A 12,736-nucleotide genomic window follows, 5' to 3' on the forward strand; every position below is an offset into this window, starting at 1 on the left:
GTTTGTCCACAAGTATGCTTTTACTGAAAAAGTAATAGTCAAAATAAACTTTCGTTCCCCAAAACCCATACATGGTATTGGACCACCTGGGACTGTATTTTTTTGTTTGGAATTGAGAAGAAATAATGTTTCCAGAATTTATAGAGAAAAGGCTGCAGGAAAACATGCTACAAGTTCAACGTACGCTGTAGCTGGAAGAGGTCAGCCAAAGCCATTACTTACTCCTGAGTCATGTCTTGCTTGTCTAAGGAGGTGTGCGGCACTAACATGTTGCATGCTAACTTGTAGCTAACTTGTTTTTTGTCAAAAATGATCAATCTTTAGTAATGTTTAGGCAGGGTTTCCCAATTCTGACGCTGGAGTAACTCTGCTGCATGTTCCTATATTGACCTTATGAAGGGCTTATGAAGGGTAATGAGCTGAGGCAGGCAGTGCAGGAGGACTTGAAGACTAGGAGCGAGAAATATTAGCCTATTTAAAGGGGCACTCAGCCTCATCGGTTGACAAAATTCATAATTTTATATAATTTTCATGTTTTCGTCCATCAGTGTTGTCTCTGTACAATACCCAGCCTGCATTTCCAGAAAATACAATCACACAACCTTTGGGAATCCCTGTGCTGTCAACCAAATACAACCGAGCTAGCGTTAGTGTAACTTTCACTGCGGTCGTTGGACAAATTCGTGAAGAAAATAGCGATTCTATCTTTATTCAGAACAAAACGAACACTAAAGATGAGTTTTTTACCCTTTCAGGCACAAAAAAAGAAGCCAAACTGAGATAAAGAGTCAGGATAGCCAGCTACTTTGCTAATTGTAGCTTGTTGTCCTCCTTATCTGAGGCATTTTCGCCATTTGAGTGATTCATTCTCTTCATTGTGTTGATGATTTGGTACTGTTGGCTGTAAAAAGATACTCAGTTTCCTAGCCGTCATGTTAGCTCTCTGCCTTCCATCTGTATTCACCAGCTAACAGAAAAAAGAGCATTTTAAAAACACCCTGCCCCCAAAAATTCACCACGAAGCAGTTATTGTTCCTCATATAAATCCTCCCACCCTCAAAATATGCCGTCAGAAGGTTTTTTCCCCCGTCTTTAAATTGGAAAAATCTCACTGTAGAGACTGAGGAACCATTGTAGGACGCAAGTAGGCATGTTTACAGCAGAAGTGGCAGTGGTAACGTTTTTCATTTTGGCTGGAGTGTCCCTTAAATTTACTTGATTGTTACGGGACGGCAGGGAGGCGGACCCAAGTGCATAGAGGAAAACCTGTGAGAAAGGGTCTTAAATGAATTAATGAGGTGATGGAGTGCGAATGGAGTGATTTGGCACGTTGGGGTTGAGGTGGATCAGAGCCAGGCCGATGTACCGAATGGCGGCGCGAGGACTTACCGCTGTGCCACCGGGAAGCACTGGTGTAAACGGGAAAAACACCTCAATGATTGGGGATGAAAAAATTTGTTTCATGTCTCACCTGCACTCAAAAAAATATTTGCCCAAAACTTAAAACTTATGTGTTTTAATTACGTCAATTTTCCATTCAATTTAAATACATAAATCCACTGTTAAAATTGGTATTATAATCTATGTTTCTCCATCACGTTCAATAAACCTGAATGAATTAAATATCGTTTAAATTAGAAGTACTTGTAGGATTTATGCAATACTTTAACATAACATTTATGTATTTCTAAAGAGTTAATCATACCTTCTGTATTCACAGCACAATTAACGTAAGAGCACTGTATTCCGTACAGTATTTCGGCATTTTTCGCGTTTTAGTAGTTATTGCGGAAATACCCGAAGTCATATCCGATTTAATGATTGGTTGGACTCTGCAAAATCTGCCTAGCAACCAATGTGCACTTTGATTGGTCACATTTGGGCCAATAATTTTAAAGAAATAAGAAAAAAACGTCATCTGCGTCTGCGGTTTGTGCCGTCAGTAAACACACTGTGTTTCGTGGTGATGATACATTGTTTAATATTCGTTTAAGTGTTAAATATCATGTTTAAACATGCTAAAATGCATTTTAACTGGTCATGAAAGTTTCCCCACCCCATTCACATTCACATCCCTGGGTTTCCCCCACCCGTCATGTTTGTGTGGCGCTGGGGGGTCGGTCACTATTTGCACAGATTGATGTCCAAACCCAGCTTAGATAGTCTTGCCAACCGATTTGATGGAAAAAAGGATTGTATCGTTGACAAACGTCAAGAAAGTGGTTTTTATTACACATACAGAAATATTTGCAAGTGTACGGAATACTGAAGTGTACGGAATACTGAAGTGTACGGAATACCGTGCTCTTACGCTACTTAGACTGTGTAAATGTATTAAATGACAATACATGTTAAATTCACAAACATTTATTGTCTAATATGAAAGAAATAACTTTATATATTTCAGCTGTGATCAAATTCCCTCGTTTAGAATTTCTATTCACTCGCAACTGAACTACTAATTAAAGCAAATGTTTATGTGCACAACATTCCTACTGAGGTGCAGCTCTCAAGCTAACCATCATACAAGTTAGCTAGCTAACGCTATCAGTCACCATGCTAACATGCCGAGGTCACCTACAGTTACAAAAACCATGAACTGTTGATTTGAATATTAATGGACTACGTCTTTATATACTGCTTCACAATAAATCACTCAGATCGTTTATTTAATCCACGTTTTGTACCCGTTAACATGACGGCAGACCTAGCAAGGATGCTAGCGAGCTAGTTGGCTGGTGTTGTCTAGAGCCTCTCTCAAAATAAACAGAATGAAACATTAATATTTGGTCAAAAACATTAAAAACACAAGTTAATGCGCATGACTGTTTCACTGCAGTTGCACTGAATAACAAAGGATGGCAGGATCATAAAAAGAGCCATTTCATGTCCACCACGCCAGCTGAAGCTAAATTCTGGTTGATGATGCGTTTCCTGTTACTATTGCACATGCGCACTGCCTCCTAATAAGATTTAGTGGAAAATCTAACAGGTCTTATACAATTCAATTAAATCAGTTTTGGGTTTATCCAAATTGGGTTGCTTCTAATGAATATAAATAAGTATATTTTTATCTTTTTTAAATACATTTTATGTAAAATATTTGCTTAATGTTTATGATGGCCATAAATCATTTTTTGAGTGTTTTGTTCCTTTATAGAACAAACACTTTTTGTTTGGGTTGGAGCCGTTTCTTGTTTAAGTCATCTTTTTGTCTTTTCAGTAGTTTTAGGGCAATTTATTCTTTTCAGCCCTCTTTTTCTTCTTTCTGCAGTTTTGGGGCAACTTCTTTTTTTCAGCCCTCCTTGCCTTTCCCTGCCTTTAACGACCCTGAGTACCGTACCGGCCACCGCTCTACAAAGGTGTGACAAAGGGCTGCTGTTTGCCACAGCCTTAAGTAGAGAACCCTACAGGTGTGTCAGGTTGGCCCTAATCAGCCTGAGGGATTCTGGGATTTGGAGTTCCCTGAACCGGGTGCGCCTCACTGCCGTTGCCCTCTGCTGCCAGCCGGCAGCACAGGCTGGACCCTTACACTTGATATCTTTGAATATAAAAATATGTAAAGAGAACAGTATCATAGTTTAACTAAAAGCCTTTTAAATAATGTCTTCATTCAGTGTTGCAGTGGGGGGGCACTATGGTGGGGTAATGTCTGAGAATCCTGATTTTTGGTAAATTTCTGCTCTAGGTTTTCCTCTCAGAGGTCTTTAAGGCATAGCAACACTCATAGTGTGTGCACTGCAAAAAATGATAATGAAATGAAGTTAAATCATTTCAAATCTAGTCGATATAGATATTATTTCACCATTTAAGATTTTTGTGAGAACATTATAAGGTTATTACTTGCCTCTAGTCATTTTTTACATGTTTTAAGAGAAATTTGTCTTTTTCTAGCAGATATTTTTAGCTTGTTTCATGCATGATGTAAAAAAGAAATCAAGCAAAATTATCTGCCAATATAATAAGACAGCATTTTTTTTCTCCAGATCAAACTGCTTAAAATAAATTTAAAAAGTCTACTGAAAAGTCTATTATTGTGATTCTACAACAATCTCCAATGCTGGATAGAATCTTTTGCAAAAGTTTAAAACACCCCAGTCAAATGACGTTTTTGTTGATTTTCTAAGTGAGAATAAGTTGAGATGTTCCGTACAGAGAGCTTAAAAAGGGCACTCTTCTGGATTTTTTTTGCGCACAATTTCTATTTAGTTCAACATATTGGAAAACAAAAATACAATGTGTGTACCTGTGTGTTTAAGGGGACAGAGGGCACACTCCGAGCCCCAGGCCTCTCCATACAGGCAGCAGCACTCGGCATACGTGGTCTTCCGGTTACTCAGTGGATTACTGCAGGTCAGTGTCTCTGTAACAGTCTCCCAGCAAGTATTGTGGAACATGTCCTGCTCCCTGTGCTCTGTGGACACACAGCGGCCAGTGAGTGCAAGTACACGGTAGGGTTTTTAGCCAAAGACAATGGCAAAAATGTTTTGATACAGAACCTTAGACAACAAGCACAGCTGTACAGATGTATATGACCCATTCTACTGAATTAGTTCAATTATTCGAAAAAAAAACCATTAAGTATTCAGACCTTATATTTTTACAAGGACTGTGTTACTATCTATTCAAACCCAATGCATTAATAGAGATAATAATAAGCTAAATATATACAAAATCGTGAATTACTTGGTCCTTTCTATTTACAAATTTCATTGTGTCAAAATTTGTAATACATTTCTACGCATTTTTTAAAAATATAGTTTTTAAAAAGATCTTGTAGAAGAAAGTTGATTAATCATAAATTTCATTTTTTCAATTTAAAAAGCTGTTCCAAGCTGTCTTTGACAGCTAGTTATGCTCAAAATTAGGTCAAACTGTCACAACCGAAACACTCTGTACTATTTCAGAGGCAATATTATTGTTTTGCCAAAGAGAAAATGAAATGGTCAGTCATTTGTTTTAGTAAAATAAACATAATTAAGGTGTAGGGTCATTCAAAGTAAAAGGATTTTAGTCTGAAGCCCAAGTCAAAAGGTCTGAAAGTCATTTACGCTGTGACTGTGAACCAATTCAGTAAATTGATCCATATAAGTACTTATAAGAACAGCTATGAATATACTTATAGTACTGGCAAGAAGGTAAGCTTTAAAAGAACGGAAGTGTACAGCTTCAGTTTTATGTACAAGAATATGTGTACGACGGATTTATGGCCTGAGAAAATTCTATTTAAACCAGTTTATCTGGGCAGTAAACTTTAATTACTAACATTAAATTAAATACAAATTCAATAAATAGTGATTATATGTGGGTCAGTGTGTTAGCGTTCCTTCACCTCTCCTAAAGGCAGGATTTGTTGTTACCATCCAATACCAGCTTCAGCTAATCAATACTTCATTAAGGTAAATCATGTGTGCTGCTGGTGGAATTGAACAAGCATCAAAAAGCACCAAACCTGTGCTCTCCTAAACAGCGCACAACATAAGAATGATTTTACCAAAAACAAGAAATTCTTGCTACATTTTTGCTGTATTGAGTAGGGATGTCCCGATCCGGTCTAGTGGATTGGGAGCAGAGCTGATCCAGGCATATTAGTATAAATCAGGTATCAGCTATATTAAGCCCAATTCCTATCCTTCGCTTTTCAGAGTTCTGTTTACTTCACTGTCATAGAGGTGGCATGAATGGACATGAAAGCACAGTTTCAAAAGTTAACAAAGTGGTCTAAACATCTGCAGTGTGGAAGTATATCTGTCGAAACATGGCCACATTAATTGTGAACAAGCATCTACTACACTTCGAGTCTATTTTCTGCCACTTGCTGTAAGCGGCATGCCAGCAGAAACATGTACAAATTCCTGCAAAGTTTTTCACTTGCGGGTCTTGGCTGGGGTTAAAATCATTCTCTTTAAAAAAATTCTCCTAAAATTTACTAAACATTTGAACGGAACACCCATTTGTGTGCCTGCATTATCTATAAAAAACACAAACATCAGAAATTTGGCCGATGTTCGGTGTAGAAGTTCTCAGATCGGATGCTATATAGTGCTTTTACCATTAAATGCTTACTGCCCAGGTAAACTGCTTTAAACTACACCGATCAGGCATAACATTATGACCACCTCCTTGTTTCTATGCTCATTGTCCATTTTATCAGCTCCACTTACTATATAGGTGCACTTTGTAGTTCTACAGTTACAGATTGTAGTCCATCTGTTTCTCTGCATACTTTGTTAGCCCCCTTTTACCCTGTTCTTCAGTGGTCAGGACCCCCATGGACCCTCACAGAGCAGGTACTATTTGGGTGGTGGATCATTCTCAGCACTGCAGTAACACTGATGTGGTGGTGGTGTGTTAGTGTGTGTTGCGCTGGTGCGAGTGGATCAGACACAGCAGTGCTGCTGGAGTTTTAAACACCTCAGTGTCACTGCTGGACTGAGAATAGTCCACCAACCAAAAATATCCAGCCAACAGCGTCATGTGGGCAGCGTCCTGTGACCACTGACGAAGGACTAGAGGATGACCAACACAAACTGTGCAGCAGCAGATGAGCTATCGTCTCTGACTTTACATCTACAAAGTGGACCAACAAGATAGGAGTGTCTAATAGAGTGGACAGTGAGTGGACACTGTTTAAAAACTCCAGCAGCACTGCTGTGTCTGATCCACTCGTACTAGCACAACACACACTAACACACCACCACCACGTCAGTGTTACTGCAGTGCTGAGAATGACCCACCACCCAAATAGCACCTGCTCTGTGAGGGTCCATGAGGGTCCTGACCACTGAAGAACAGAGTAAAAGGGGGCTAACAAAAGTATGCAGAGAAACAGATGGACTACAGTCTGTAACTGTAGAACTACAAAGTGCACCTATATAGTAAGTGGAGCTGATAAAATGGACAGTGAGCGTAAAAACCAGGAGGTGGTCATAATGTTACGCCTGATCGGTGTAGTTTCATGGTCTAAAGCTTATTTCACACCAGATGTGACACGGCGCACAGCGTGTTAATCTAGAACCACTCCGTGACGCCTGTTATTTCAGACTGGACACAACACACATGTCACAAAGCAAGAGCGGTTGCTGTTTGTGTTGTGTTTTCATGTAATAGAAACATCTGTACTGTCCATTTATTACTCATATAAACTTTATATAGATGACATAAAGAGATCAACAATAAAATCTTGACTAGCTGCCTTGACTGTTGCTGGCTTTCTCACCAGGTGATGTAGCTCTATATGAAGAGGAGGATATGCCTGTGTGTTCACAACATTAACCTACTCAATGGATTTCAGTCAACTTGTTGAAGAGTTAAAACCAGATTTGTTGATTTGTTTATTAGCATAGATCGTAAATTATAGCACAGACATTGCATTTCTTTACCGTTTCTGCATGGAAACTGCTGGCATGCCGAACGAGTCAGAAACAGACCCAGCATATTTTTGCATTTCATGCGCTCGTTACCGCTGAGGTGCCGCGTTACAGTGGGAAAGGCTACGTTGATTAATATAGAAGCGTATTGCGCGCAGCACGGTTACCCCATCTGGTGTGAAATGGGCTTTAGACTTTCGCACAGTACAGGGTTAAATGCAGAGCTTACCTGCAACAGCAGGGAAAACACAGCGCTTGTTGTCTGGGGCTAGCATCATGGGGGGAGTGCAGAAGCATTGGTAGGAGCCATGATTGTTGAAGCACTGGCCATCTACACAGTTGGACTCATCTAAACACTCGTCCGTATCTGCAGAGAGAAAGAAAGAGCAACACTTTCATTCATTTCTTCTTCTTGTGAATGAATTACGATTTTCCCCATGTGCTGTAAACGTCATCAATAAAATCAAGACCTCTTAAAAACTCTTCACCTCCACACGTTATTACCTTAAGAACCGTCAGTGTAGACGTCACTATCCGCCTACCGCTGTCCATTGTTAGAGATAACAGCTTGTTATATGCTGTCAGAAATCACATTACTCCAGATTACTTAACCACTTGAGGTGGTCAGAGGCGACTGTGATGATTCAGATATGCAATTAGCACGATGCTAACTGGTGGGGTATAAGCAATATTAGCCTTGTAGCTTTTGCTTTAAGTGAATCTGGGAATGTGCTTGTGTCTTCCTTCGCAGTCATGGGTCTGTGTGCGAAAGTTGGAACACCCCCAGCCAAAGGCCATGTTGTGTTGATTTTCTAATTGAAACCAATCTAACACACCCTCTACAGAGAACACAGTTAAATATGGCATTTTCTGTAAATTTTAATTTGCTGACTTTAATATATTGGGGGAAAAATATATATATAATATATAAACATTTTATATAACTTAAAATTTTCATAACTTTTCCACAGGCTAGATTTTATGTATTATGAATCAGTCCACTACAGCTGCACTAATCCACTACGATGAGCTCCATACCCAAAAATAAATTAAAAAAGAAAGAAAAAAGAGAAAGAAACCTTATGCCTTAAGCCTGGACACACACTCGTATCTGTGAAGTATGCCGGGCTGGCTGGTGCGCGCTGCCTTGCGGTTTTACAGTGGAAGGGGAATAGGAAATGTAAATGGCTTGGCTGGGAAGCGTGGCTGCTATATGCATTTAGTGTGTGTTAAACGCGTTCAAAAATACACCTCCCCACCCATTCAGGCCACAAATGAAAACACACGGTCCAGCGCCGGTTCGGGCCATCGTTATAAGTGGCCGAGGCATGAGCGAAGGAGCTAAATGGGGTATGTGTGCGTACGTGTGCATGTATGCATGTTAGAAAAAAAAAGGTCCAAATTTGTACCCCCCCTTATGTACACTTACACTGGAGGCCTTCCCCGTCCCTCTGTTAACAGCCCCCCAACATTGGCCTGGCTTACAAGGCTAAAGACGAGTTTGAGGACAAGAAGGTGTCAGTACTCCTATGTGCTCTGCCTTTGTGTTTATCTCATTTCTAATGTGGAAGGGACGCAGAAAGGGTCATAGAAAATTCTTACTATATTTAGGACCTTTTACAAATGTTCAGTCTCAGAAGTTGGTTGCATTTTCTGCTTCTCGCATCAGTCCCCTTCAACAGCCCATAAAACCTTACTGCACATTATTAAGGTCCAAGAACTTTGGGCTGTAAGTTTGGGCAGTTGCTTGTGTGAACGTTAGTGTCTCTTAAAGGGGAACATGATGTCGGTGAGAGCTTCAGGAAGATGCAGCTGTAACAGGTTGGTTTTAAAATAGGAAGGATAGAAGAGGCAATAGAGTGGAAAAAACTAAAAAGTGGACAAATTAAGTACTGATAGATTTGATATTACACTTACACTGGAGGCCTTCGTGTAATTTTCTGTTATGTTTAGTACTTTTTTCTGATATTCAAAAATGAATATACACAGGGTTGGTATATGACTTTTGCAAAGTACTGTACATACGGAACATATAACAACAGAGAGGTATATATATATATTAGAATTCAAGTGTTTCATTCAGTGTCTGCCACAGGTGTATAAAATCAAGCACCTAGCCGTGCAGTCTGCCTTTACACACATTTGTGAAAGAATGGGTCGTTCTAAAGAGCTCACTGAATTCGAGTGTAGTTCTGTAGTAGGCTGCCACCACTGTTGCAAGACTGTTCCCAAAATTTCTTCCCTCTTAAATATTCCACGATCAACTGTGAGTGACATTATTGAAAAGTGGAAGAGTTTAGGAACCACGCAGCTCAGCCACGAAGCGTCGACCATGTAAAGTTACAGAGCAGGTCGCTGAGCGGGTCATGCTGAGGAGCATAGTGCATAAAAGTCACCAACGCTCTGCTGATCAATAACTGCAGAGTTCAAACCTCCTCTGGCATCAACATCAGCACAAAACCTGCACCAGGAGCTTCATTGCATGGGTTTCTATGGCCAAGCAGCTGCATGCAAGCCTTATATCACCAAGCACAACGCCAAGCATCAGGAGGGAGTGGTGTAAAGCGCCTCCACTGGACTCTGGAGCAGTGGAAATGCATTCCGTGGAGTGACCAATCACGCTTCTCTATCTGTCAGTCTGATGGACGAGTCTGGGTTTGGCGAATGCCAGGAAAACGTTACCTGCCTGACTGCACTGTGCCAGCTGTAAAGTTTGGTGGAGGAGGGATGATGCTATGGGGTTGTTTTTAAGGACTCTTAGTTCCAGTAAAGGGAAATCTTAATGCTTCAGCACCAAGACATTTTGAGCAATTGTACACTTCCAACTTTGTGGGAACAGTTTGGGGAAGAACCTTTCCTGTTCCAGCATGACTGAGCCCCAGTGCACAAAGCAGCTCCATAAAGGCCTGACTGGGTGAGTTTGGTGTGGAAGAACCTGACTGTCCCTCACAGAGCTCTGACCTCAACCCCATCAAACCCTCTCGACCAACATCAGCGTCTGACCTCACAAATGCTCTTCTGGGTGATCGGGCAAACATTCCCACAGACACTCTCCAAAATCTTGTAGAAAGCCTTTCTAGAAGAGTGGAAGCTGTTACAGCTGCAAAGAGGGACTGACTCCATATTAATGCCTATGGATTTAAAATGGGATTCATAAATGTTCCTGTAGGTGTAATGTGAAGGTGTCCCAATACCTTTGTCCATATAGTGTCCATATATATAGAAAATACTTATGGGGCATATTACATATACATACTTACATACAGATAATATAAATGGGACATATTATTACTACATATAGTTACATATATAGAAAGCATGTGTATGCATTCCATCTGGACAGAATACTAAGAGCAATTAAACACATTTCCAATTAAATCAGGCCTCAATTACAGCCCAGTACGTTTGTGTGTGAGACTAGCTGCATGAACAGCAAAGCACTGCTATGTGACACCAGGCATTCTGTGGTGTGGCAGGCTTCAGAGGCTGGACTCCATCCATGACTTTGTGTGTGAGTGTCTGTGGTTTGCCATAGTCCTGTGGTTTGGATCATTATGCTTGTGTCGCCACAAAACCTGCTGTCTCTCCTCAGACGTTCCCCACCCAAACGCTGACCCCGTGCACAGACGCACACACAACCACAAGCACGAGATGAGAGGTCGATACACTAGCCTAAATAGAGTTTAAAAGCCCCCGTCTGTGATTAACCCCACCACAAATAAAACCCTACACATTCTAAAGTAGCACAGCATGGGGTGCATGGTTGCACATCCAAAGCATACAGACCCCAGGCCTCATATACACTCACAAAACACTACTCGAAGGGAAACAGTCATATAGACCACAGACACGCACTCTCACTCTCCTGCTTACACACTAAGATAAACAAGCTACTGTTACTCTATCTAGGCACTAAATTGTGGTGGTGACTTTTTTAAAGGCCAAACAAAACAGGGACTTTATATAAAACTTAGCCTTCTAAGATTTTATCTTATGATCTACATACTATAGTGCATCAGCTAGTCTACATCTAGAGGGGAAATTCTCTGACTAACAATGATTCGAGTACAATCACGATTTCAAATACACAGAATACACAAATAAAGTGAATGTAAAAAGGGAACAAGTGCAGTCTCTATAGTGAGCATGTGGTGGTTTGGAAGCGATTCTTACCCACACATTGAAGTTTGAACTCATCGTAGTAGAATCCAGTCTTGCAGTAGCACTCGTATCCTCTGTCCACGTTCAGACAGAAGCCGCCTTTACAAATCTCCTCCCCAAAGAGGGCGCACTCATCAGCGTCTGATAAGAACACGCAGTAAATACAAGAGAGCAACTATAATGACATACAGAGTGCGCATACAATCACCTTTTCATGAAAAAATCTACAACCATTTATTCGATCTTTAGCTCTTGTATTAGAAAAAAATATATATTGTTGCAAATATTAAAAAGCATAACTATTTATCATGTTTAGAACCCCAAACTATTTTTTTTATTTTGTTTTTATACTACTTTTTGCGTTTTGTACTATACTGTACCATGCCAGCTGACCCTTACACGTGCTTCTCTACAGAACTTTCCAAACAAGAACCTTTATAGTGTTCAAAAGAATATGTTTGTATATATATACAACACAAACATACACACAGACTCACAATCCAAATAATCTCTATAAACCTTTATACTTTACATATAAATTATAAATATATATTAACACTGTATACACACATACACACACACATCTTCTAAACCGCTTATCCTTCTGGGTCACAGGGGGGGAGCTGGAGCCTATCCCAGCTGTCACTGGGCAGAAGGCAGGATACACCCTGGACAGGTCGCCAGTCCATCGCAGGGCAGACAGACAGACACATACATTCACACTCACTTTCATACATATGGGCAATTTAGCATGTCCAATTGGCCTGACTGCATGTCTGTGGACTGTGGGAGGAAACACACACATCTATCTACCTATCTGTCTGTCTGTCTGTCTGTCTATATTTAGTCTCTTATCCCTGGGGCGCAAGTCTGAGTCTCACGTCTCTGGGGTATGACTCCAAATCTCAAGTCCCTGGCATGCGAGTTTGAGTCTCGAGTCTCTGAGGAGTCCAGGTCTCAAGTCTCTGCAAAGTGAATTTGTATGGACACTCGAGTCAGTGAGGCGCAATTCCTAGCCCGAGTCAAGTCTCTGGAGTGCCATTAAGAATCAAGCTTCGAGTCAGGACTCGAGTCAATTCTCTGGAGTGCAAGTTAGAGTCTTGAGTATCTGGGGTGGCCGATCTGGTCTCAAGTCTATGGGGTGTGAGTCCAAGTCAGAGTGTCGAGTCTCTTGGGTATGAGTCCAAGTCAGAGTCTTGAGTCTC

The 12,736-nt window shown here is 40.7% G+C and overlaps 1 protein-coding gene across 3 annotated transcripts in view; it reads right to left on the reverse strand.

Moving 5' to 3' along the window:
- Positions 1-12,736, reverse strand: part of ltbp1 (latent transforming growth factor beta binding protein 1) — a 229,208-nt gene that overhangs the window by 11,403 nt on the left and 205,069 nt on the right. For all 3 annotated transcript variants that reach the window (XM_036592702.1, XM_036592701.1, XM_036592703.1), the window contains 3 exons: positions 11,544-11,672; positions 7,600-7,737; positions 4,247-4,414 (listed from right to left, as the gene is read on the reverse strand). In XM_036592702.1, the coding sequence (XP_036448595.1) occupies positions 4,247-4,414; positions 7,600-7,737; positions 11,544-11,672 (435 nt within the window). The remainder of the gene's footprint in view (positions 1-4,246; positions 4,415-7,599; positions 7,738-11,543; positions 11,673-12,736) is intronic.

The sequence above is a fragment of the Colossoma macropomum genome, unplaced genomic scaffold, assembly GCF_904425465.1.
Source record: "Colossoma macropomum unplaced genomic scaffold, Colossoma_macropomum, whole genome shotgun sequence".
Classification (NCBI taxonomy): Eukaryota; Metazoa; Chordata; class Actinopteri; order Characiformes; family Serrasalmidae; genus Colossoma; species Colossoma macropomum.